This window comes from Odontesthes bonariensis, chromosome 21 (assembly GCF_027942865.1).
Source record: "Odontesthes bonariensis isolate fOdoBon6 chromosome 21, fOdoBon6.hap1, whole genome shotgun sequence".
Classification (NCBI taxonomy): Eukaryota; Metazoa; Chordata; class Actinopteri; order Atheriniformes; family Atherinopsidae; genus Odontesthes; species Odontesthes bonariensis.
The window spans coordinates 21,830,256-21,857,077 of NC_134526.1; the positions used below are offsets into that span (position 1 = coordinate 21,830,256).

Sequence of the window (26,822 nt, forward strand, 5' to 3'; positions counted from 1 at the left end):
CTGCTTGGATGTGTCCTTCTGGCAGGTTAAAGCCCTTCAACTTTAAAAAAAAAAAAAACACACAAAAGGAACTGGGAAATACAGCTGTTCTTAAAGGGCCTATATTCATATACAGTCCATAATTTTACTGGAGGGGGGGTTACCAGGAGACGTTTACATGCTGTAATTTTCAGTAAACATGTTGTTTTTTCTCATAAGGTGTGCACTTGCATCTGCAGCCCCTTCTGTCAACGTCCGTCTGAAACAGTTTGTTTTAGCACCTGTCTCTTGAAGTCCCCTTTCGCAGAAGCCAGTCTACTCTGATTACAGGGCCGATTGAAGCTGCTGTCCATTCTTTAAGGAGACATGTCTCTGCCTGATGTGAAACATGCATGCGCGCAAGCACTGTGTGGTATCTTAAGTCTATAACACCTAGATACCGGTTACATATTTGGAATGATTTCAGATACTGACTGCTTTCTAATCATCAAAATTGTTTTTTCAAGCAACTCAATGGTACAAAATTTCAACACATTTGGAGGAACTCAAAGAGGCTCAGATACTAAAGGAATAAGCCTATAGGAAACATCTAGGTTTTCTTTTTCTGTGCAGAGTAGGGAACTGGAGGAGGTTTACTTTTCTATGTGGCGTGCCGGACTCATATCCGAGCGTGTGCAACTCAGCATCAGGTAGCAACGAGACGTGCCAACAGGGGCACTAAGGAGCCGCTATGCAAGTTGATTTTACAGTGGGGTAAATAATTAGCAGAAGAAAAGCAGTTCGGGAGAGAGCAACTCCCTCCAGTGGGAACTTTGTATTTGTACAGACATTTCACATGCATAAAGAATTCTATAAAAGGCACAAAAAAACAAAACAACGAAATTCCAACAGGAGCACACTGATGTGACAATGACATTTTTATCTAGGGGTGTCCCAAAGTACTAGTATTGATAAAAAAAAAATTGTGATATTAAAAGGAAGAAATATCAATGATGTGGTAACACACATGATAATCTTGTGATTTGACCTCAGCTGATAAATTCTAAACATTACAGAACGTCAATCAAGGGCAAAAGTGAGTTAGTCTGAAGGTTTTATAGTTGTTTTCAGGATATTATTTTCAACTGATAGCACGATAACATCATTATTGTGTATGCTTTCGACCGTGATAATCGAATCTATCTAATGTAGTGAAAATCAGATGTCGTAACAGCCTTATTTCAATGTAAATGCATAAATGAATAAGTAAATGACTTAATCAGTGTCAAAGTAGGTTTATAATTGGCCACGCTTTTGGACACGTACAAACTGTTATACTTACTTCATGCAATTTTCATGAAACTTCATGCTTACTTCACATATAATAGATGTCTCACCTATCCTGGTGAGCTGTCACATCAGTTGTATTATTCATACTGACTGGACAGTGGCATGTTTGGATTTGAATAAGTTCTCTTTGATCTGAATGCAAAATCCAAACTATTTTCACGTTGTTATTGTATTTAGATTTGAAATAGCCATAAATCACTTCTATTTAAATATACTGATCACAATTAAGCCCAGAGCATGCGTCTTATTTCCAGATCTTTCATAACAGTCAAAGCCATCAAGAACTGTTGTTTAATCCTCTGCGACAGGTCTTCAGTGTGTTAGCAGCTGCTGACACTTCCCCATTATCAAGTCACAGGATAACTTGACAGCGAAGGTTAGGACCTGAATGGGGTTTAAAGGCTCACAGGAAACCTGAGTGCTGTCTTCTCATCCTCCTGGCTCACGTTCTGTCTTAAAGATGCTCCACCTCTCCCACGTCACTTTTCTTTTCTTTCCATCAGTCTTTTCCTCCTTACATTTGCGATATGTTTCTCTTGAACAAAAAATAACATGAAATCAAACAAGAGGAAAGTAAAGAAAGGCAATGAGAGGAAAAGAAAAAGAAATAAAATGCTCCCCAGGTTTTTGTGATGTTAAACTGGCTTTGACCTTTACAGGATAATGGATTATCAGTCACACTTTTACATCATAGAGGTGTACAAGGACGGCTTCGTCCATATCTGAACAACTGTTTGATGAAATGACAGATAGAACCGAGTCGATGAGATCTCTTGAGTCAGTAATCACCTGATGTTTATATCTCATGTTCATTTTTCCAATACTTTGGTTTATGGCCCAAACTAATGACTTTCCTATTTCCCTGTGCTCTATTTTTTGTTTAATTCTAAGAGACATGCTTACATGCTAAACTGAGACAAAGGCTTTGTTCAGGTAGTCCACGCATTCACCCACAACAGTGTTCATTATATAGAGTACCCACTCAGATAAGGGCGGCCATCTGGATGAATACTCTATATACTCACTGATGCTTTTTGGACACTGCTTGAATGCAGCAGTGCTTCATAACTATGCACACAGTTACATGTTGCATCAAAGTGGACATGGCACGATCGTTTTCAGTCAATGAATTCTTAATCCTGGGGACCTCTAGATTAGCTTTGCGCCACTTCATAAATCCAATAGTTTGTAATTATTTCAGAACGCCTCCTCCTGAGAATGAGAGGAACTGGCTTAAAGACTTCTAATTGGTCGAATTTGTGGGGTTTTTCAGAAGTATGGGGATGACGGTAACTTGAGAAGGCTTATTACAAGGAAGCCAGGAAACAACATATAAACATGCAAAAAATTGGAGAAACACGCTACATTTACAGGTATGACATGAGATCCAGCCGTATGTGTTCAAGCCAGAATCAGATCTGAAATTTCAAAGTGAGCAGCACGACGAGCCGCCACAACGTAGATCCCAGCAGAAAGCCTTCGTTTGGTAAAAACGCTCCGCATCAGCAATCCTGCATTTGCATGTGTGAGTCACTTACATTTTTCTGAGCAGTTGTAGAAGCAGCAAATAAATACAGTTAACTCCACTAAACTGATAGAATTTGCTTCACCTGTTGCATGCTTTCTATTTTCTACATAATGTCTATATTGTGGCTGTCAATCTTTTTCACTCCCCTCCTCTGATGATTCACCCTGCGTTCAGTGATCACATGCAGTCTCCATTATGGGACATACCTGCTTCTGTGTGTGTCTCGACACCCACTGATAGAGCCTGTTGGCTTTGCTCAGGTGATATCCTTTGTTAGCCTTGTGTAGATGAGTGCATCTGCTGAAAGCATCTTGTCAGTGATTGATAGGCAGAGGAAGAAACTCTCACTTGCTCTCTCCAGTGTCTCTTTATATCTCTTTATAGATCTCCCTGCCATCTTTCTGTCTGTCTTCATTTTCACTTTCTCCTTTATTTGAAAATTTTTCACAATTTTTTCTCTTTTCCAGGTGTTTGGTTCCCGCTTTCTTCTTGCTTTACAGCTGTCTGTACTTCAGTCACTAACATTTCACTCAGTCAACAGACCACATACACTGAACAACAGGTGCATAGCACACATGCCAGATAGATATGTTTGTGTGACTCTTGACATGTTTGGTGTTCATTGTGTGTGTTTATGTGAGATGAGGAGGAAGAAACTTTTGAACCTGTACCTGCTCTCTGCATATCCTATTATCACTGTCTGCAGTTAGATGATACCAACTGCTGCTGTTGCTAGTGCAGCCAGCAGAATGTTTGGAGTTTTGTTATGGCCACTACCCCTGGGGATGCGTGATCCAGATTTCAGCTCAGTTCTTATCTAAGGTGAGGACTATTAGGCCCTCCAGCCGAGATAAGACTGGAAGGCATACAAGTAATCAAGATGTTTCCTTTTTTTTAGTAACTTAGAAGAAATACATCCTACTTTGATAAAAATAAAGGATAATCGATGCCACAGTAAATTATTATCATTATTAAAGCCTTTTGGTGCCATCCTCCGTCTGCTCTATGCTGTCTCACCGTTAACTCCTAACACGAACCTGTATGATGGATAATGTTTGTTGGTTGTAGAGCTGGCCAAGATGGGGTTGACCCTTTGTGATATATTTAGAGGAGCCCGCGATTAATGTTTTATCTATGCTGCGTAGGAAGAACACAGGGCAGTCATTAAACATTCATATCTGCCACTGAGATGACCTCCTGGAATATCAGCCCATCATCAATGAATTAACATCAGCCCATCACCAATGACTTTACGTCAGACCATCCTTAAAGAATTCAAAACAGTCATATATCCAATGGTATCACACTCCATGCATGTAGCTCTATGTTGCACACTGTTTTATTTAGAAGGTTATCGCAGTGTTGTTGAATAGCAGCTATTAAGAATTATTAGAAAATGGTTAATGGGCATAGTAGGACCATGCAACAAATCAGAAATTAGAGGATCATGGCGGTACCAACTAGTGACTGATTGGAACTTTCTTTCCATGTTTCAGGCACTAATACTATATCTTTAATTGTGCAGGGTAATTTCAGATTAAGGTGGTCAGTTAAGTGCGTACTTTCTGTAAATTAATGCCTCAGAACTACTTGAATCCTTTCTTTATTTAACCTATAACATGAATTCTAAAACTGCAGCATAACACTTGTGGCCTATGCATGTATTGTAAGCTTATTCTTAAACTGTTGAATGTATGAGCATAATCGCATCGATCACTCTCAGCTGTGGTCCAGGCTGCTATATTGATGTGTGTGTTTTGGCCCAGTGTGGCTTTGCCTCTCAGACACAGTTTAGCAACAGCTCAGTCAGCTTGCATTATTCATACACAAGTGAACCAGAAGATAGTGTTACTCAGAGGGAGTATACCTGGTATATTAAGGTGCCCTTCGCAGCTTTAACGGGAAATACTCACTCTGATTGCAGATACACATGCATACATACAGTATATCATCATTTTTGGTCACAAATGCATTGAATAAGTGATGAGGCATCAAACTGAGGTGAACGTACGCAAACTTCAGTAACCAGGGAGAAATCCAGGAGGTTGCAGGAGGTCACAAAGGCAAGCTGACGTGGATGTGGGAGGATACGAGCACTAATGCAACACATGTGGATACTGGTCATACAAAGAGGACACTGAGACTCACACCAACACAGTCACATCGACTTTCCTTGTTGGGGGGACGTGCTGCCAAAGTTGGTGAGGCGGCCAAGATGAGGATTCACTGCTGTACTCACAGGACGAACTAACAATGGGGGACACACAAAGGACTACAACGACTCTGTCATTGGGATAGCAGGGTAATTTATTCATCGTGTGACCCTGGAAAGTTACTTACAAAACTATACAAGGGACAAGATCAGGAATCTATCTATCTTTTTAAGAGTGTCAGTGAAAAACTCTGCGCAAGGAGCAACAAGTGCGTAAAACTGACACTGTAACCAGTAAGACAGATTTTTTTTCCACCGGCAACATTTCAATTTCAGCAGGTGTCTGCTTTTTTTTTTTTAAAGTTTTAATGCCACTGGAAAAGGTTTTGTCTGTTTACACACACACAGAGACTATAGCTCTTTTTCTGAGGATTGAAGACATTCTGTAATGCGAGCGACCACTGATGGCTGAGATTCCGACTCCATTACTAGATCGTATTTTGAAGGACTGTGGTTTGTGGTTGTCTCTGTGTGCATTTTAGAACAACTGAAAGAGTGCACTTAAGTGCATGTTCGTGGGGTGTCACAAAAACAAATCATATAGAAGAGAAAAAGGAGCGAAGACATGAGAGCAACTAGAGATGAGAAGATGTTGCTACTGTTGGAACTCTTATTCTCAAGGCTGTATCTACTATGCCACAATTATAGACCTGCTGTAGCTCACTTATGGAAACTTCATCTGCTTGTTTAAAATGATTTAAATCAGCGTACATCATGCCACCCAAAAAAGGTGACTCAAAATCAGCTGCTAAGAAAGGCAAGACAGAGGAGTCAAAGAAGGGAGGAAAGGATGACAAGAAAGCGGGTAAGAAGGCAGAGCAGCCACCAGCAAAGGGGAAGGGGAAGGATGATGGGAAGAAGGGAAAAGGAAAAAAACCTGTCAGTGAGTCAGAGGAGGGGTCAGAGGAAGAAGAAGAGGAGGTGATGACCGAAGATGAAGAAATTGGTGAAAGTGAGGAAGAAGTTGTAGACAAGAAAGCTGCAAAGTCGGACAAAGGAAAAGGGAAAGCAGCTCTGAAAGGTGCATCCAAAGCCATGGCTATGAAGGGTCTAAAGCCGAAACGCTCACCTGCTAATGATGAGGAGGAGGAGAAGGGGAAAGCACAAATGAAGAAAGGCATGGGTGCAGTAAATCTAAAAAAGATGAGTGATGTCCACATCAAAGGAGCCTCCAAGGCAATGATGGGTTTTGCTTCAGAGGGACAGAAGAAGAATTTAAAAGCACAGAAGACGACAGATGCAAAATCTCACCTCAAAGGAGCTTCCAAAGCCCTCTCAGGCCTCACTGGAAAAGCCTCACCTTTTAGCTTTGGATCTAAACAGCAGCAAGATAAAGCTAAACCAAAACGAAACCTTAAAAGCACTTCCCGTCTCTTCCTGCGACTTTCCAAAAAAAAGAAACCCCCTGCTGATGGCAAACCACTTTTAGGCACCAGCAAGCTTTTTGCTGGCTTTGGGGGAAAATCAGCCCCTACTGACAAAAAGATAGGTCTGTCTGGATTCAGTCTGTTTAATAAAAAAGACGATACTGCAAAGGAAACCCCACCACCCAAAAAGACAATAAATCTATCCAGTTTAGGGGGTAAGGGGAAAATGGCAACAGAGGCAAAGGGACTGGGAGGGAAGTTCAAAGGCATGTTTGGAAAAAAGAAAACGGGACAAGTGTTCAAGACCAAAAGCTGGATGGTAGGTAGGATGGCTGCGGCTACTAACTGGCTGACAGGGAGGTTCCTGTCCTCTAAGGGCCAAGGCCGCATTGGGTCACGGGCAGAAAGACGAGGAAGAAAGAGCTTATCATTTGCTAGCAGGGACACTAGAGGGAGACCAACTCAATATTACAATGCCCCCAATGAGTATGATGATGAGTATGGATATGAGGATGATTACCATGACAGGTGGGGACCTAGAGACTTTCAAAGACAACCAGTGACCTATGACCCATATGATCCTTACGAAGAGGAAATGGAATACGAGGATGAAGAGTGGGAGGATGAATATGGTTACTATGATGATGAGGGCAACTTCTATTATGATGATGAACTTTATTATGATGATGATGTAGATTACTATAGTGACCCTTATGGCTATTATGATGATGAATATGAAGATTACTACGGCGATGAAGGGGTGGAGTATTACTATGGTGAAGATGGAATGCTGTATGCAATAGAGCCAGAGCCATATGGTTACTATGGCGATGCCATGTATGGTTTCTATGACCCATCTGAATTCTATGAAGGCTATTTTGACCACAATATGGCCTCAAACTATGGTGTGTCAGACTCATATGGTATGATGAGTTATCCTGTAGTTTCAGGCCTCTATAATGGCCATGTGCTGCCATTTGCACAGCCTGCTCCTAATTATAACCCATATGTGCAACATTTCACCATGAATGCTGGGTTGGATCCAGCTGACACAGGACAGCTGTATGGACAGGAACAGCTTTCTTCGCTAGCTGAGCCCTTTTTATCTGAGCAGTTCAGGGTCCCCAGGCCTCAGGTTATGCTTTTTGGAAAAGACAGACTCGAGGTGGAAACCTTGCCACCACCTCCTGTCAATTCTTACCCTTCCTCCCCAGCTCTTGCCCTCAAGAATCAGGAAATTATTTCAGATATACAATATGAGCAACCCATCCCAACATATCTTCCTATGCAACCCTCTTACCCCACTGTCATGAATGAACAAAATGCTTCCGTTCTGCCTGGACATGTTCCCTTGACAACAGCTGTTAGCATTAATCAGGAGTACTTTCCTCCTGCTCAGCCAGCTTACCTTTCTCTCTCTGTTCCTTCTAGTTACTTGCCCCCCTCCCCTCTACCACCTCAATTTTCCTCCCAGGTGTACCAAGCACCCCTCCCACAAGACCACCAGATATTTCAGATGCACCAAATGTCTCCAGTACCCCCATCATTGCCGCCACTGATGCATTCACCCCTTCATTCACCAGTGTCTTCACCCATGCCAGTACGAAGAATGAGTCCCTTTCCATCTCCACAGCTGTCACGGAGACCAGGACCAGCGGCAGCAATGGTGCCTCATTCATGGTCCCCCCCCCATTCCACTGACTTTCAATCACGTATCCAATCAGAACCTTACTTCTCTCCTCACTTGCATAGTTGGGGGATCACACACCGGCCCTCATTGGCAGGCCAAATGCCCACCTCTCCAGTTGACAGGCGGAGACCACTAAGTCTCCCTTCCTCTCCACCGCACAACAGGAGAGGGATGCCAATAAGAGCACAGCCATCCCTGACACAAGGAAGGGGAGGAATAGGGTTGCGCAGGGCTCCCTCATCTGTCAGACCCCAGTCCCCACTTTCTAGCCCGTTGGCTTCTCCTCGGGAATCACTAAGGAAGAGACACAGTCCTCCACCTTCCCCAAGACTATCTTTCAGACAGCGACCCCCTCCAGATGCAGTGCCTCTGCCCCCTACCAGACCACATTTATTCAAAGAAAGAAAACAAACATCTATGATGAGACGTTCTCCTTCTCCTCCACTGACAACACTACATGGACGAAGCTCACGTCAGGCTGAAAGAGCTCAGTCCCCACCACAAGCTTTTCGTCCTGCCTCTCCCCATCGTCCTCCCTCTCCTTCACCATCACGTGTCACTGCTCGACCCCTTCCCACTCGCTCTTCTACTCGCAGGCTGAGAGGTAGTCCTGGAGGTCGAAGCCAGGTGCCCATGGGAGCAGTGAAACCCTCCCCAGCTAACCCCTACTTACAAAGGCGTAGTAGACATGGTCCCCCTGTCACTCAGCAAGTAGCCCCATTTAGGTCCTCCATACACAGTGGCTCTACATCTCCATCAGGACAAATAGGGGCTGTAGCTGGAACTCCAATGTTATCCAGAGCCGGGTCCCGACCAACAGGGTTAAGGGAAGCCAAGCGAATTGGTACTGCCCAAGGAGGCTTCCATAGACCCATAGGTCGGGGGCAGCCACTAGTCCGAATGCCAAGAAAACAGTCTTCTCTTCAGTCAAGGCAGTCATTCAGAGCACCCTCGGCGGTGCCCCCTATGCCTCCACAGCAGTCTTTGAAACAGAGTGGCCCTCATTCTACTCAGCCGTCGGTTCGTAGGCTCCAGAGTAGACCTCTGTCTCCACAACCACGACATCGTACAACTCCTCTACTCTCCCGTTCTGCATCTCCTATGCACCATCGATCTCAGCCACCCTCTCCCTTGCCTCAGAGAGCAATGAGTCCCCACAGTCTGATGCAAACATCTTTTCACCCTCCAGTGCCTCACACTAGTCTTCCTCTTGGTGTTCTCCCAATATCACAGAGCATCGCACAGTATGACTACATACTGAGTGAACCTGGCCCAACCCCAATGCTTACAAATGCTTTCCCAGGTCCTCAGGTTGTCGGTGCTCCCTTGCCCTCCTCTCCTCTTCCTTCTTCCACCCCTTATTCACCTTTAGAAAGACCCACTTCCATCCAAATGCAGCATGGAGCCTACTCCCAAAACCTCCCCCAACAAGTACCATCATCTCCTATTCTGGGACGTACGCTCCAGAATCCTTATCTATACAATGCCAGCAACACCACACCTTTACAGAGGAGCCCTTCCCCCATACCCGGCGGGCAGGGAGAGATATCAGCCAATGCACAGGAGAACCAGATAGTGAACCCATATGCCACTCTGCGTCTATCCGATTCTTTGATTCAGAACTCCCAACTACGCAGTGCCTCCTATTCCTATCCTCTACAACGTAATGCTAACCTCTATACAACTGTCCTGTCTCCCCCTCAGGTAGCAGCTCCTACTGCCCCCTCTGCTCTCTCTTCTCCACACTTGTCTTCTGCTATGCTTACCTCTCAGTTACGTAATCCATCCTTTGCATCACCTTTACAGCGACACCTCTCCCCTAAATTTTCTCCCTCGACCGCTCCTCCTCCCACCATACCTCAACAAGAAAGTGTCAGAGGTAGCTCCTCTCTTTTCTCTGGTGGACTGCAGACTTCCCAGATCCAGGGATCCACGTTCAGGCTTCCAAGTGGCACGTTGACAATGTCTCGGGGCCCTGTTGAACCACCAGGTAGAGTTGACGGTGTAGGTGGTGGAAGGCTGTCACCCTCTGTTCTTTCCAGTGCCCTGCAGAACCCAAGTCTACGTCAGGCTACCTATAGACTTCCTGATGGCTCATTGGTCACCAGGAATGAACCTGCTGAACTTATCTCAGGTCAGTCACCTCACTCTTCTTCTGTGCTGTCCTCTGCACTGTTGAACTCTAATGTTCGTAAAGCAACATACAGGCTGCCAGATGGAACTTTAGTTACAAGAAATGAGCCAGCACCTGAGCCTTCTCCTATGCTCTCCTCTGCTCTACTCAATCCAAATGTCCGAAAGGCCTCTTATCGATTACCTGATGGTTCTATTCTTACACATACAGGAGAGGAAGCACAGAGTGCTGACAGTGCAGGATCATCATCTGGGCTATCTAGTGCTCTGATGAATGCTAACCTTCGTAAAGCAAAGTTTCAGCTTCCAGAAGGATCATCTCTGTTTTCACGAAACCAGACTCAAGCTCCCTCCAGTCCTCTCCTTTCTGGTGCTTTGCTAAACACTAGCGTCCGGGGTGCTTCATACAGTCTCCCAAATGCATCGTTATTGAGGCAGACCGGATCTGCTGATACCTCAGAGCAACGGTCACTAGATCTATCTAATGCGCTTCGCAACCAGAACGTTCGGTCTGCCTCATACCGTTTACCAGATGGAACTCTCATGACCCGCTCTCAGCCAACTTCTGCACCCCAATCACTTGACCTGTCTAACGCTTTATCAAAGAACCCAAACCTTCGTGGGGCAAAATACCGTCTCCCTGATGGTAACATTATGACGCGACTTGGTGCCCCTAGCACTCCACAACCACGGTCACTTGACCTATCTGGTGCTTTACAGAGCACTCATCTCAGGGGGGCCTCTTTCCGTCTGCCTTCCTCATATGCTGTAGTATCACCTCAGGTCCAGGGATCTGGCCCTGAACAGCACTGGGCTCAGGGCTCAGGAGCTGAAGGCTTGGGGATGCAGCAAGATGTGGATGTATGGGGGGCAGAGAGAGTTCTCCCGCATGGTACAGTGCAGAACCTCAACAAGTGGTCCATGTATAGAGATGGAGAGCTCCTGGATCCATACAGCCTGATGGGACAGGGACATGATGGGCAGCAACTAGGGGAGTGGAATCTCAACAGGGATGGGGAACCACAGGGGCAGTGGTTCGACAAGGTAATAGTTTTTAATTTAAACATTGGAGACATTACCTATATGTAATAGTTTAATTTGAGTTTACAGCTGTGAAGAAGCCATTCTAACAGAGTGACAAACTAGCACAAGTTAAGGGATAGGTTGATTGATTTTAAAAGAGTAGAATGTTTTAGCTACAAAGTACATTGAGCAAAGAATGTAACATTTTAGGAACATTGTTGATGAGTGTTGGGTAAATGATTGCTCTGGTAAAGAACAATCCTTGAGCAATTCAAAAGATAGACAATCATCATGTCTTTTCATTAAATGAGTGCATGTATTTTTGCACCAGTTCCTCCTACAGAGGCTCGTGGATTTGCATCATATCCTCATGTCTGTGTGTGTGTGTTTGTATACATGTTTTAGATGTACTCAATCAGAAGCATGCCCACCATAGCTCACCGGGAGCACAGAGAGGAAGATGGTGTAGAAGATATGACACAGTTAGAGTAAGTAAAAAAAGTGACATGCTACATGTCTGAGTTAACCCTCAGATAAATTTATGTTGACAGGAAAATGTAGGAAAGAAAATCTGTTCAGACACACAAAGTCACCTAAAAACTTTATTCTATCTGACTTATTAATATTTAAGTCACATTCTGGTTCATGGGTATGTAGAGCCAGAAAGTTTAACACTGTAGCATACTTTGTGAGCAACAAGCGTTGAAGACTTCAAAGACCATTCTGAACAACAAAGATGAAAATGTGTTATTGTAATGTTATGGAAAATAACTTGAGGGATCATTACGGTGAGGAAAATTATTTATTTTGAGTAAAGTGCCTCTCAAACATGCCTAAACTGTGCAGTCATGGCATGCCTTGAACGGCTTAATAACAACCTTTTACAACTCGATGGTATTTCTTCTTTTCAGAGAGATGCATGAAGGGGTTGTTTTGTTGAACTTAAGGAAAAGGTTCAAGAGAGAACTCATTTATGTGAGTATTTAAATAATTTAGTCTCAAATGCACATAAAACCACTGATCTTAAATCAGTCTGTTATGCATTTGTTAGTCGTTTTACAAACCTATCCATTCATCTGTTATCTTAAGAACACCTTTTTTTCTGCTTTTTTTGTCTCTCTCTTTTCATTTTTTTCAGACACACATTGGTAGCATTTTGGTATCTGTGAACCCATATAAGATGTACAACATCTATGGAACAGACATGGTGCTGCTGTACAAGGGTCATGCTCTGGGAGAGAACCCTCCGTAAGTCATGTTCCCTCTCAAACTGTGGAGGCAGTAAACTGGAAAACAACTTGAAAGCTGCAACTGCAACCATGTGTTTAACCTAAGAAGGAAAAAAAAAAGATCAAGTTGTGAGATGAGCTTTGTCTTTGCTTAAATATTTCTTATTAATAGCAGCTGAGGATTAAAGTTTTGAAGGGAGTGATATTTTGATGCTTTGTCTTAACTGCTTCCGTACAGTAAAAGGTTTGATGCCTTGTTGCAATGACTTTTTGTCTTACAGGCATTTGTTTGCCATAGCAAATGCTGCTTATTCCAAAATGATGGATGCCAAACACAACCAGGTCATTATAATCAGGTATGCGGCTCAATTACTTTCTCTATTAATGTAAATCAATGGTTTGCACTTTGAATATTACCACATGCAAATAATTTTGCATTGGACTTCATTTCCAACATCAAATCTAACAAAACGCATCTCAAACTAGTTTTCTTGTTAACATTTGGTTCACGTATTTGTAGCATCTTTTGAAATGATTTTTTCATAATGGTTTCATCTTGCCCTGCACAATGTCCATGTGGCTTGTTGGACAGTTAGTTTTCCATCCTCATTTGGATCACTGTTTGTAAATTCATGAGTGTCTGTCTGTGGTTTACGGGCAAGCGAACTTTAGACATTGCCATTGTTCACTTTTGTCGTGCTACATCTCTTTATGATGGGTGCTTCGCTCAATGTCAAAACTGTCCTCTTAGAGAAGCAAACACACTTCCTTATACACGCATGCCTATAACTTTACATTTAACAGCTGCAAATATGCAGTGGCTTCACTAAGATGTGACAACATAATCACATATACTCTATATCCACAGCCTTGTACACACATGGTTGTATGCGTTTGGATGTGACCAGGAAAAGTGAAATACATACACACACTCACACGCACTTGGAACACTCTAGTGGTACTCGGAAGGAGACACCTGTAAGGAAAGCCCAGCCAGGTCTGAGCCAGGAGCAGATTGTGTTTCAGAGGTGTGTGTGTGGACCGTCGGTTTGTGTGTGCGTGACAGCTAGTGTGTGTTAAGGACAAACTGAGGTCTGGTGTTCAGTGACCATTAACAGGCCTGTTTTTTAGCTAAGCAGCCTGTGAAACCTTATGCTGGAATGTGGTAAAAGTGCCGCGTCCCTAAATACACACAAACACATACAACTTTTGCAACGCTTACATAATGGTGGTATTCAGTTCTAAGCTGTTGGCAGTGATAAAGCACTGGGCATGAGTGTGAGAGAGTGTTTCAGGTAGTTTAACGCAAAAGTGGACTTGAAGCCTTGCCTAATGCAAGCTTAGCCTGGTCTCACATGACTTAGTCAATTAAGTCAAACGTTCTACGAACACAAGTAGGGAGATAACGAGGATCAAATAATGGACGCTTTAGCTAATTAATAAAAGTCGGGTGTAGTCGTGCTAAAAGTGCAGATAATGTTCACACTTAATGAACTCTGTGTGTTTTCCTGTTCAGTCTGTGTTTTAAGATTGCCAAATATATCAAAAAGGTCCCTCTATTGGCTGTATATCTACACAGGTGTTCTGTGCATGTTAGGATTTCAAAGGATATTCATGAGCTACGAATATCCACAATTGCCAGGTCAACTTGATACAAAAAAAAGAAGAGCATTGTGTCCTTTCCATTTCGGCAGAGCATGGGGATAGTTATTCATGAATTTAAAGGTCACAGGGATTTTGTATATGTGTGGTAAGTCTGTCTTCCTGTGTCTCAGTGGGGAGAGTGGGTCTGGAAAAACAGAGGCCACCAAACTTGTCCTTCGCTACCTTGCGGCAATACATCACAAGTCCAATCTCGTGCAACAGGTACGCGCACACATGCACAAAGTGCTGCTGTAAGATTCAGATTTTTTTTTTTTCATGCAAATGCACACAAGCGCACACAGAGACCTTCCTGTTGGGATTAATCTGTAATGACTGTGTATTTCTCTGTGTATGTCTCTTTATCTGTGGTGGCTTACCTCTGGTGCAGATTGAGGTAGGTGAATTCACTGTGTGCGTTGCGCTTTACATTTTACAACTCATCTTCATTTATGGGTAGGTGTGTAACTATAACTTTATATGAACTTTTTCTTGTAAGTTTTCTAACAAATATTGAAACAATCAGTACTTTAGATTTTGATTGGCCCATGTTATGTTGTGGAGATGTTTTTTCCATTTACTTCAGTGTGTTATTTAGCTTTTTTGTGCATTTAAACACTTGACTGCGTGTTTTAATGCCTGGTAGATTCTTGAGGCAGCTCCTCTGCTGGAATCTTTTGGAAATGCCAAAACTGTGCGGAATGATAATTCCAGTCGCTTCGGGAAATACATAGAGGTCTTTCTAGAGGAGTGAGTATTATATAGATGGTAAAATTTGAGTTTATTTCACTCCATCTCTTCCTTGATCTGATTCAACTCCTGTTTTCGAATTTCCTCTGTCTCCTTATTTGTATAGTGGTGTGATCAGCGGTGCCATAACCTCTCAGTATCTACTGGAAAAGTCCCGTATTGTCTTCCAGGTGAGACATGCTGATACGTAAAACAAGAAGATGTCTGTGTGTCTTACATTTAGTTGTCTGTATATGGACCCCGAGGCAAATGTTTTTGTCTGCTTCAGGCCAAAGATGAGAGGAACTATCACATCTTCTATGAGATGCTCGCAGGTCTTCCCTCTCACCAGAAGCAGGCGTTCTATCTGCAAGAGGCTGAAACCTACTATTACCTCAACCAGGTAGAAGATAGTGTGCAGAATAATGCCAGCCCTTCTCTGGATTTTCTCCTCAGTTCATCCTATCTATCTCTCTTCACAGGGAGGCGATTGTGGGATAACTGGAAAGAATGATGCCGATGACTTCCGACGTCTGATTTCTGCGATGGAAATCCTTCGCTTCACCCCAGAAGACCAGTCTGCTACCTTTAGAGTCCTCTCTTCTATCCTCCACCTAGGCAATGTCTACTTTCAGAGGCACGAGGTAGTATTTGCAAAGCAACCTCTCTGCATCTTATCATCATTATTTTTACTGCTCCCTCCACTCACATTGGATCTTAGGTCTGATCTTTCTTTATAAGTTATTACATGTTATTTTGGGCACTAATGGTCTATTTGGAGACTGTTAACGAAAATGCAATTATAGATACAACAGTACATTATGTACTGCATACATTTGTGATGCATTATGATGGCATGCCCCATCTAGCCAATAATAAAAAATAAAAAATAATAATAATAATAATTAAAAAAAAAACACTCACAGTCATGTGAAAAAGAAAGTAAACCTTTTACATACCAGTACTGTTTATGACTGTTTATGATAGGGTACCGAAGTGCAGACTCAAACACAGGAAGCATGCTGGCAGAACTAAAATGCTCTTTCTATGACTCGGTTAAATAACAAACAAAATATTTTGCATGACATTAAGTCCAAAACAGTAAATCCAGAATGTAAATCCAACGGTAGAAGTGAACAGAAGTGATTGGAAAAAGACAGATGGAGTTCATGGTTGTCTCAGTGACTGCAAGGTGTCCATGTCCTGGGGCTGCGAAGCAAGCCCAGATCATCAGCCCTCCACCACCGTGCTTGCTAGTTGGTACGAGGTGTTTGTGTTGTTATGCATGTGTTTGGTTTTCTCCAAACGTGCTGCTGTGCATTATGACCAAATATCTCCACTTTGGTCTCATCTGTCCAAAGAATGTTGTTTCAGAAGTCTCGTGATTTGTTCAGATGCAACATTGTAGGCCTAAGCCATGTTCTTCTTAGAGAGAATGGAGACGACTGGCAGACTTTCTTAACAAGCCATGCTTGTTCAGTCTTTTTCTTACTCTTATGAACTTTAATATTTAACATACTAACTGCGGTCTGTAGAGTCTGAGATGTTGCTCTTTGGGTTTTTTGTCATTTTTGTCTGAGCATTGCACGGTCCGACCTTGGGGTGAACTTGCAGGGACGTCAACTTCCGAGAAGACTGACAACTGTCTTCAATGTTTTCCACTTGTGACTAATCTTTCTCTCTGTAGAATAATGGAGTTTGGAAATGGCCTTAATACCCTTTCCAGATTGATGGGCAGCCACAACTGGTTCTCTAAGATCACTGTTGATGTCTCTTCTCCTGGGCTTTGTGATTAACCCAAGATTCAAGATTCAAGATAGTTTTATTTGTCACATACACAATCATACACAGTACAATGTGCAGTGAAATTCTTCCTTGTCCTGCTACCAATAAAAAGATAACTAAAATTGAATATGAATAAAAATGAATAAAAAAAATAAATAACTTGAAAAAAAACCCCACATCTGATACCTAAAACCTTGGGGCTGAAACACGGTTTACTTTCCTTCTCACACAACTGTATGTAAAGAAACTACAAATCGGTTAAAAGAAAAAAAAAAGACTTAACTTAAACTCCTGCCGTGTTTAAAAACAGCGCAACGAGTTTTCTAACAGACAACAAATCCAATCCATTTTCTGCTTTTCTCTTTTCCTGCTGCGCTGCAGGCTGATGGTCAGGAGGTGGCGTCAGTGGTGAGCGCTCAGGAGATCCGAGTGGTGGCAGAGCTGCTGCAGATCTCACCAGAAGGACTACAGAAAGCCATCACCTACAAAGTCACAGTCAGTATCAAACCATGTTTCACGTGCATTGTTGTGGTATCTCACACATGCAAAAATGTATTTCAACGCCTGCTTGAAAATGATATGCAAAAAATTACCACCTCCTCCATTCATGGATGGTTGTTTATTAGGCTGTCAGTCACTCACATCACATTTTGACTCATCTAAGGTGAACAGGAAGGTAACCTGGCACCATGCCAGCCTCTCTGTCCTGCTTACACACGTGTGGTTACATTAAAGGTATTGTATCGCCCCCAGTGTCACTTACACAGACACAAAGGAGACACATGTGTTGCTCCCACACACAGAGTGAAAGAAAGACAGACAAAGAAGAAACAAACTGCTGCCACAAGTCACAAGCTGGATATTTCTGTACACCAGCTGTTTGTGGTGTAGTGCTTCATGTCCCTCTGCTTTTGGTAAGTGAGCAGACATTTATCTGACTCCTGGAGTATTGTGTTTAAAACATAATTCCAACATTTCTTATTTCTAATAGATTTTCATTTAAACAAGAATGATTTCCACGTTTAAAATGAAGAGTGAAGATGATGGGACAGTGAAGTGTCAGTTTTGCAACTTTTTTTTCATGCTGAATCATTGTCTGGATTTAGGTTTCATTTTCTCTCACGCCTCTAACCCCTAGCTTCTTTCCTCCTGCTATCATCGTGTTTACTCTTTCGTTCATTTCGTTATGAGAGACAGATTTCAGATCTCATCTGACCCCGTGTATGGCACAGTTTTTGCAAGTCACGGGCTGATTCTGCGTCTGTCTGGTAAGACGATCACTTCGTACAACGTAAGAAAACAACAACAGTTTCTATCAGCTACTCATGAAGTAACTGCAGAAATCAGGTCAACACTGAGCATTTGGGTTTACACACATACGTACAGCAGGTAAACAAGCATGGATACTTGCACACAGACGCACATCTTATTCACATCCAGTGCAGGGATATAAAAAAAAGCACATATTCATACTGTTACTTTTGAGCTATGTGGAACTGTGGAATAATGCCTCAGGCAATGATGGCATCATTGTGTATCAGAGGGTAGCGTGCATTTTTTATAAATAGCAACTCTTAAGTTGTAGCTTGAGGGTTGGGACCTTTCAGTTATGTTTTTGGAGTTTTTATGCCTCCAGTTTTCACGTAATCCAATGCAGGAATCTCTTTTGTACTCCAAAGACTGAGACTTTATTTCCAGGGATTTGAAGGAAGGTTGACATGTCCAGATTTTTTATATATGTTTTGTCCTTCCTCACGCAAGAGAAACAACTACGGAAGTGCTGCTTGGCAAAATTTGAAGTCACGTATTTCAAATTATAGGGCAAGTTCTCTAGAAAAAAAGTGGTCAGTAAAGCAGATTGAAAAAAAAAAATGTAGATAACTGACCTCACTGGATTTTCTGTCCTCTAAACCAGTAGCAGTGATGAAGTTAGTGCATCATACTTCTTTGTACAAGGCAGTTAAATTGCAGGACTTCCAAAAGCCTTATTGACAAAAAAAAAATAACCATTTTTTTCAGTTACACAGTATATCCATTATTAACCAATACAGTGAGGTGCGACCAAGTTTAGAGATAGAACAAAAAAATTGATTTTTCCAGCTAGAAACACAAAAATAACACAGTTGTCTTGATATATTTGGCTTTAGGGCATCGCAGTGAGCCAAACCAGTGTTCCAGTTGTCCATCCACAGTAAATCCTTTTTAATTACATTTATATAATATTAATAAATGTCAAAATAAGTCAAAATCTGGATATAAAAAATATGTTTTCAGTCAAAGATATAGCCTGTCCTCTTCTCAAGCCTTTTACAGTCCATGTATTTTCATCCAAAATCTTGTTTTTCTGTCCAGTTTAAAAGGGGGATCCCACTCGTCCTGACCACCTTGTGATGCTTCTAACAAAAATGAGGATGTTGAGAAGGGAAAAACAGGCTTTGGAATACATTAAAAGTACATTTGATCTCAGCACATGTTGTGTCATCCACATACACACTCTCGTATAAGCAATGCGAGAGCCTTTTGCATAATTTAATTTCTAATTACAAAGGTGTGTATGTAACAGAAGAGGAGAGTCAGTTGAACTCATTTCCTCTGGCTGGAGAAATGTGCACGTTGGTGTGGGTGTGTGTTCACTTGTGTGATGGTCAGGTGCGTTTTGGCAAGAGAAGCTCTCACGTCTCAAATCCTTCTTTATCTGATTGGACTTCAAGTCTCGGCCCCTGACATTAAATGCAGCGGATATAAGAAAAAGGAAGGAAGGAAGGGATCGCTAAAAGGTAGCAAATATATGAGATATGAGAGAGATATGAAGAAAAGATGAAATCTAGATAAATTAACCACCAATGCTGTGGACATACTGTCCTGCTTTTTTCAGATAACTAGGTAGACTTCCAAAATTCAGTTACGCTGAAGACATTAATGTCCCAGAAGAAATAACACAAGGTGTAAATGATCAAATCAATATGGATGGATGCATTTAGTTTAGCTCCTTCAATTTCATGACCCTGGTACTCTCCATGCAGGCTCATTGTCACATGTCACAGTTTAGGGACATTTGAATAGAACACAATCGCATTGTCCTACTTGCTGTGATAAAGGCCTCTCATCCCGAGGTGCAAAAAAAGGGGAGAGTGAGGGAACTGTAACCCAAGCTCAGTCGTCACACATTTGAAAAGGTGGACTGTTGGTGTAATTGTGCTTGGAATACTCAAATTTGAACTTTAAGCTTTGAAATAAGGGGTTCTTAAAAGTATTTCTAAGTATATGCTATGATGCTGACATTTTTGGGGCAACAAAGCCAAAACGTAAAGGCTTTCTGCATTGTTTCTGTCTTCTTTACAGGAGACGATGAGGGACAAAATCTACACCCCTCTCACTGTAGAAAGTGCTGTTGATGCCAGGTGAGAGAAAATAATCAACATGAACTAACATTTCACATGCACTACCTTTCTGAAAGGAGATTACCAGCTAAATAGAATTTGTTCCCACTCACCAATGTAATTCCCATGTAAATGAACATTTACATGGGAATTCTCTAGTCATTTCTGAGTCATCAGTTCTTGCCTATTACAAACCTGATCTGGATCAAGTTCGCATAATTATGGGATTAGCTCGTCCTCATTCAAATACTTGATATTCCCGTGCAATTTATTTTTCATCTTTCACACACAACTCCTTCTCTCCCAGAGATGCTGTTGCCAAGATCCTGTACTCGTTACTGTTCCACTGGTTAACAGAGAGGATCAACGCTCAGGTGTACCCTCGCCAACACACCCTCTCCATCTCCATTCTGGACATTTACGGATTTGAGGTATAGGCAAAGTTTACTTGTGTGTTTTATATCTAGATTGCTATCCACTACATGTGGCTGTGTTTTCTTTCATTTAACTAAAATACCTTATGGACATGGACATCATCAGAATTGCCTTACTTATTATTGACCTCAAGCTCCAAAAGACCAGAGTTAGCTAGATAGATAGATAGATAGATAGATAGATAGATAGATAGATAGATAGATAGATAGATAGATAGATAGATAGATAGATAGATAGATAGATAGATAGACAACTCTATTAATCCCTTTAGAAGGTTCCCTCGGGGAAATTGAAATCTCCATCTCATTCACGCTTAGCACTGTTATATACAGAAATGTACAGAAGAGACAAAAGTGGAAAACACCCAACACCAGCACCCGTATAAAGATAATAATAATAATAATAATAATAATAATAATAATAATAATAATAATAATAATAATAATAATAATAATAATAAAAATAATAATAATAATAATAATAAAAATAATATTATAATATAATAGTAGTATTCCAGTAATAGTAATGAAAATAGTAATAACAATAATGATGCTAATAAATAATAATACGTATATATATATATATTAAAGTATAAAGTAAGATTAAGATTATTAAAGTAAGATTGTTGCACACCACAGAGATTAATGCACGTTTTTTGCACTGTTGGTTAGACAGACTGACTGACTGTCACCTGCCTGTCCTATAGGACTCTGTCTGATTGGACTGCCCCTCAGAATTCAGAATATCCTTGTCAAGACTGTGATTAAAAGTTTGTGCATTGTTGGAATAGAGGCACATTTTTTTTTTTACCAGTAGGGGGGAGTGGATACTCATTGGCCACACAGGAAAAGATACAGGGCATCCATCCACCCGTTTGCCACTCTCTTAATCTGTGACACCCTTTAGGGACACACTGAACAGTCACTCTATAGACAGGAAGATGAGATATAAGGACTCCCCAACTATTTGTATGTGTGTGTGTCTGTGTCAACAGGATCTGGCCTTCAACAGCTTTGAGCAGCTTTGCATTAATTATGCAAACGAGTACCTGCAATTCTTCTTCAACAGGATCGTTTTCAGAGAAGAACAGGCGAGTCCACATCACACCTGCAGCGCTACTCATCTACTCACACACACACACACACACACACACACACACACACACACACACACACACACACACACACACACACACACACACACACACACACACACACACACTTCTTGTGACAAATGCAAACATTAATGGTGCCAAAGAAACACCGAATGCAGGCGCAAAATTGGCATTGATGTTTGTGCCCACCCTACAGTATGCATACAAGGACGTTAGTGGATCCCAATCAACTGATTGGCAGAAATAGAAATAACACTGTAATGCCCATGCAGGAGGAGTACAGCAGAGAACAAATCCCGTGGCAGGACATCGCATTTAGCGACAACCAACCCTGCATCGACCTCATTGCCGCTAAGCCTCATGGGATACTGAGGATTCTAGATGACCAGAGCTGTTTCCCCCAAGTGAGCATTGTTAGACATGCAGAGAGACTGGGCACCCTGCAACATCTGTCACACACACAGCTTAACACGCGGTGCATGCCAATAAGAATGTGCTAATTTGTTACCAGGCAACAGACCACACTTTCCTCCAAAAGTGTCACTATCACCATGGCAACAATCCACTGTACCTTAAGCCAAAGATGCCCATCCCAGAGTTCACCATCAAGCACTTTGCTGGTCGGGTCACCTACCAGGTACACATCGTTTTTTTTTTATTATTGGTCAATCAATTTGGAACTGAGTTTGTAGATTGGCTGGTATATCATGATGTTAAAGTGCACATTTTCAGCCTTGCTAGTGTCATGGCCACAGGAATGCCAGACTTTTTCAGCAGCTGTTAAATGGAGCGCTCCAAAATGTTGCTAGCGCCAACTCGTGTTAGTGTAAGGTCAATCTCTTTGTCCAGCACTTTGTTTCAGACCAATTAGGAGATGGTAAATAGATAAACTAAATAGAGTAACTATGATGCTGAACACAGTATCGTCTAATAATGTAAAATGTCACTGACGCAGGTTTACAAGTTCCTCGATAAGAACTATGATCAGGTCCGACAGGATGTCCTGGACCTGTTCATTCAGAGCAGGAACAAGGTGAGTGGGAACGAAGCCTCTTTTATCAACACACACACAAAAGGACACGCTCAATCTGATTCACGTGAACAGAAGCACTTGCTGTCAAATGTGTAAAACGCTGTGTGTGGGTTTCTATGTATCCAGATGGTGTCAAACCTCTTCCTGGTTCATGTAGAGGTCATGGGTCAGCAGAGAGGAGGTCACATGAGGAAGAGCAGCTCAGTCACCAGGAAGTACCAAGCCACCACCGTCAGCAGCAAGTTCCAACAGTCCCTGCTGGAGCTGGTGGAGAAGATGGAGAGGTGAAGTGGATGTAATGTATCTGCTCAAAGACAGGGGCTTTGGACACACAGAAACTGACTAAAACTGACACATTTAAAAACAATTCTTTCCTTTCAGGTGCAACCCATTTTTCGTTCGCTGCATTAAGCCAAATAATATGAAGGTAGACCTTCAAACCGTTCCGTATGTTTGATCACTTACTGAACATGCATAACAGTTCAAATATTTAAGCATCTGTACATCTGTGCTCAGCAACCAGGTGTGTTTGAGGATGACCTGGTCAGCAGCCAGCTGCGGCACTCCGGGGTCCTGGAGACCATACGGATCCGAAGGGAGGGATATCCTGTTAGAATGCCATTCTACGTCTTCATCTTCAGGTAACACACAGAATGTCAGATCCCTCCTGAAATGTTTAGACAATCAAGTCAAATCTTTGACTTAAAAAGTACTTGAGGTTGGAGGGCTGGACTTTGGCTTTGCTGCTTTGTAAATTCTTTCTTTTACAGTTTGGCTGTAAGTTTCTGATGATTTCTTATTTGATGATTACTTCTTTCTTCTCATGATGCTGCTTACTTTGACAAAGCTAGCTGGTGTATTGTTAGGGTGAAAAAAACATGTCACTGTGTCTACACAACTCAATTTTTCAGGTCCAAAAGCTTTCCCCTTCATTCAAATGAGCAGAGACTCATGGAGAAGAGACTCCTTCATGGAAGGCAGAGTTCTTGGAGGGCTTGGGTCTCTGTCCTTGGTACCAGATGTTGGTACCAGAACTGCTCGTTTTCCTCAAGTCTTAGTGTTTTGCCTTGGACCTCAAATGATCGTAAGAGATGTGGTTCTGGGGGAAGCCAGTCTTTGGAAACACTTGGCCTTATGAAACACTGCACGCTCCAACAGAACAATGTTACTAAACATAGAACAAACTAGTCAAAGAAATGGTCGACAGAGAACAATAGCAGCTTTTTCGAGAGGGTCTCCTAGAGTTAAAAAAGATCTGAACTTCCGTTGTGTGTCACCCTTAGGTATAAGTCCCTGGTGGGGATAAAAGAGCTTCCAGCAGCAAACGGAGAGAACTGTGTGATATTGCTCAGTAAACTGTGCCCCCTCCGACCAGGAGCATACCATGTTGGTGTTACCAAGGTGAGGTGGTGCATCTAGACCAAAAACAGTGCCACAATTTTATCCTGCCATAGTACTGTGGAAGAGTTATGACTCCGTAATTGACCTTGTAATGCACCTCATTTCTGCAACTTGTACTTGTGTGTATGCATATGCATGCGTGTGAATGGCAGTTGTTTCTAAAGGAGGACATCTACCAGTTGCTGGAGTGTAAACGAGAGCGAACCCGTCAGATTGCCGCCCTCACCTTGCAGCGTTACACCCGCATGTTCTTTGTCAGGAAACGCTATGTTGAATTCCGCTACAAAATGGTCAGATTTCAGGCGCAGTGCCGGGGCTTCGTTGTTAGGTGAGCATGAACACAGACATCTTAAAACCTTTCTACACATTATGAAACTTTTAACTACACCTTTGGATTAAGGCAGCAAACCTGGTAGAGTCCCACATTCTATCCAGGTTTGACTGAGTGTTGGACAGATATTGAAGTAAAGTACAGAGAGAATCACTTTGTTTTATTGCAACCTTATGAATCCAGAAGGCCTGCCTCTGTGCTTTATCTGTAGCACAGTCATAGAGTTTCCCTTTCCAAGTGTGTAGCAAAAGGTTTCTGAGGAAATAAGATCAATGAAATTGAATATAGGTGGAAACAGCAAGTTAAAGTTTTATAGGAAATTGATTCTCACTTCATCCTCTAGGAAGCGCTATGTGAAAATGAGGCAGAGTCTGGTCCGGTTCCGCTCTCTTGTCCATATGTATGTCAGCCGCAAGCAATACATCAAGGTACACGCACTCTCCTTTAAAACTTTTTTTTCCATTATTATTCTTTAGTTTTAAGGGCAAATCTAACAAAGTAGCCAGTAACAAAACAAGTAGATTCGTTTTTGTGTTGTGGATTTGCATTTCTTTTTTGAGTAAATAAATAAAAGCACGAAGTGTGCAAATCCAACACTTATAGATATAGATTTATGGCGCCAGACCTGTTTTGGGATGATTATTTTGAAAGATCAGCATTCGTACCCAGAGGTTCCAGTTCAGTTTTCTTCTTTTGGACAAACTAGGCACAGTTTGATGCGTTGCTGCCTCCCACTGCCTCCTTTGTTGCTACTTTTAACGTTTAACCTTAACTTAAAGGTAGGGTAGGAGATCCTGGATTTTGAGTCCAGCAAAGCTGCATTTTGAAAATACACAGGTAAAAAGTCCCAACCCTTTTCTTCACTTTCCCCCCGAAGGCACGCCTCTAGAGTACATGAACGCGCACGAGCACGAAAGTGCACGAGCGCTGTTCTGACAGCAAGCATCGATCGTTGTCGTATTTAGTATTTAGTATTTAGTTTATGCTACCTATACGTTTAATAATGCTAAATGCTAGTCAAGCTGGCTCTAGTTTAGCTTCCTGCCAAGCTTCGTTCACGGAGCAGGGTACGTGCACAGGGGGAAGGAGGGGGAGGGGGAGGGGGAGGGGGAGGGGGAGGGGGAGGGAGGAGCAGATTGCAGTTTGATAGACGGCATCAGAATCCAATCATTGTGAACGGTCCGTTCACAATGATTGGATACTGTTTTTCCTAGATTGTACGTTCTAGAGGCCATTAAAACTTTTCATATTTGTGTCAAAACTTTTAATTAATTGGTTGCAATGAGGGTGTGAAGAGTATTTCAAGCAATACGTAAAAAAATGTTCCAGAAAAAGATCCCCTACCTCGCCTTTAATAAAAAGTAGATAATGCTACAGTAATAACCAAGCAGAGTCTCCTAATTTGTGCAAGCCAGGACAGTTATCAGTGTTTACAGTGTATGATCTGTTCCCAGATGAAGTTTGAAGCCAAGAGGAGAGCTGAAGAAGACAGGAAGAGGAGAGAGACGGTAAGATGAGAATTTGGACTGACATTACGCTGGACTCCATAAAAGTCGTAGGCTTCATTCTTTTCCCACAAGACTTGGTTTCTACAGTGGGGATAATTCACCGCCAACCGTGTGCAGCTTTGAAGGGAGAATCTTGCTGAACTCCTTGTCTTTTCACGGTTAAATGAACAATGCTATCTCTTTCAGGAGCTGACCAAACGGGAGGTGGTTAATGTCACACACTTGGTGATCCCTGCAGAACTGGGCGCGTTACTGCAGGCAGCAGGAGGTATTTAGATGTCCATTTTCCCCATCAGTGTCATCACATGCTGTACTTACATATAATTCATGAACTAAGGGTCTGAGAGCACTGTGGTCAGCTCTTTCAGTGTGTCTCCGCTCATCTGGACATACAGCATCAACTTAGAAAATGGTTTAATTAGGCTGACAGAGCAGGACCGGAGTGGCATCAGTTAATAAATAAACCAAATAAGGAAAAATTAGGACCGTGCTGGCATTTAAAAAGAGGGCCAAAAATAACATGCCTGCTCTGCCTTTCAAGAGAAAAAAAACATGCTATATCATTCTTTAAGGGAGTCCATGCTGCTGTATGTACCCTGGCTGACTTGTGTTTCGCCCTCATCTCTGTCTCCCCTCAGTCAGGAGGGAGCTGCACTCAGACTGTCTGGCTCTGCTTCAAGCTCCTCACATCCAAGAAGAGGCTCAGCCCACTCTCCCCTTGGACATCAACAACTACCCTTTTTACCGCTTTGCACAGATCTATTTCAGGGTGAGATGCATCACCATAATCACGCAGTATAACACCTAGATTCATTCTTGCAGACAAGCTTGAAACATACTCAATAGAACATGCTGTGTATGTGCTTTAATACTATCCTATCAACTCTGTCGGGTTCCTTAGATGTAGACACATATAAACCCTGTCTTGTCAAATTTTATTGTCAAAATGTACCACTGATGAAGTCAGAGGGCACC

At 42.2% G+C, this 26,822-nt stretch overlaps 1 protein-coding gene across 1 annotated transcript in view; it reads left to right on the plus strand.

Annotated features, from left to right (window-relative positions):
* Window positions 1–7,391: 7,391 nt before the first annotated feature.
* Window positions 7,392–26,822, plus strand: part of myo15aa (myosin XVAa) — a 46,759-nt gene continuing 27,328 nt past the window's right edge. Inside the window, exons 1-26 of the mRNA XM_075453932.1 lie at window positions 7,392–11,282; window positions 11,667–11,749; window positions 12,173–12,236; window positions 12,400–12,509; window positions 12,772–12,846; window positions 14,266–14,362; window positions 14,778–14,881; window positions 14,988–15,051; window positions 15,150–15,263; window positions 15,343–15,504; window positions 17,027–17,140; window positions 19,988–20,046; window positions 20,333–20,456; window positions 21,455–21,550; window positions 21,847–21,978; window positions 22,086–22,211; window positions 22,530–22,607; window positions 22,734–22,891; window positions 22,989–23,034; window positions 23,124–23,248; window positions 23,891–24,008; window positions 24,161–24,336; window positions 24,683–24,767; window positions 25,794–25,847; window positions 26,034–26,115; window positions 26,486–26,616. Coding sequence (XP_075310047.1) covers window positions 7,440–11,282; window positions 11,667–11,749; window positions 12,173–12,236; window positions 12,400–12,509; window positions 12,772–12,846; window positions 14,266–14,362; window positions 14,778–14,881; window positions 14,988–15,051; window positions 15,150–15,263; window positions 15,343–15,504; window positions 17,027–17,140; window positions 19,988–20,046; window positions 20,333–20,456; window positions 21,455–21,550; window positions 21,847–21,978; window positions 22,086–22,211; window positions 22,530–22,607; window positions 22,734–22,891; window positions 22,989–23,034; window positions 23,124–23,248; window positions 23,891–24,008; window positions 24,161–24,336; window positions 24,683–24,767; window positions 25,794–25,847; window positions 26,034–26,115; window positions 26,486–26,616 — 6,420 coding nt within the window. The 5' untranslated portion in view covers window positions 7,392–7,439. The remainder of the gene's footprint in view (window positions 11,283–11,666; window positions 11,750–12,172; window positions 12,237–12,399; window positions 12,510–12,771; window positions 12,847–14,265; window positions 14,363–14,777; window positions 14,882–14,987; window positions 15,052–15,149; window positions 15,264–15,342; window positions 15,505–17,026; window positions 17,141–19,987; window positions 20,047–20,332; window positions 20,457–21,454; window positions 21,551–21,846; window positions 21,979–22,085; window positions 22,212–22,529; window positions 22,608–22,733; window positions 22,892–22,988; window positions 23,035–23,123; window positions 23,249–23,890; window positions 24,009–24,160; window positions 24,337–24,682; window positions 24,768–25,793; window positions 25,848–26,033; window positions 26,116–26,485; window positions 26,617–26,822) is intronic.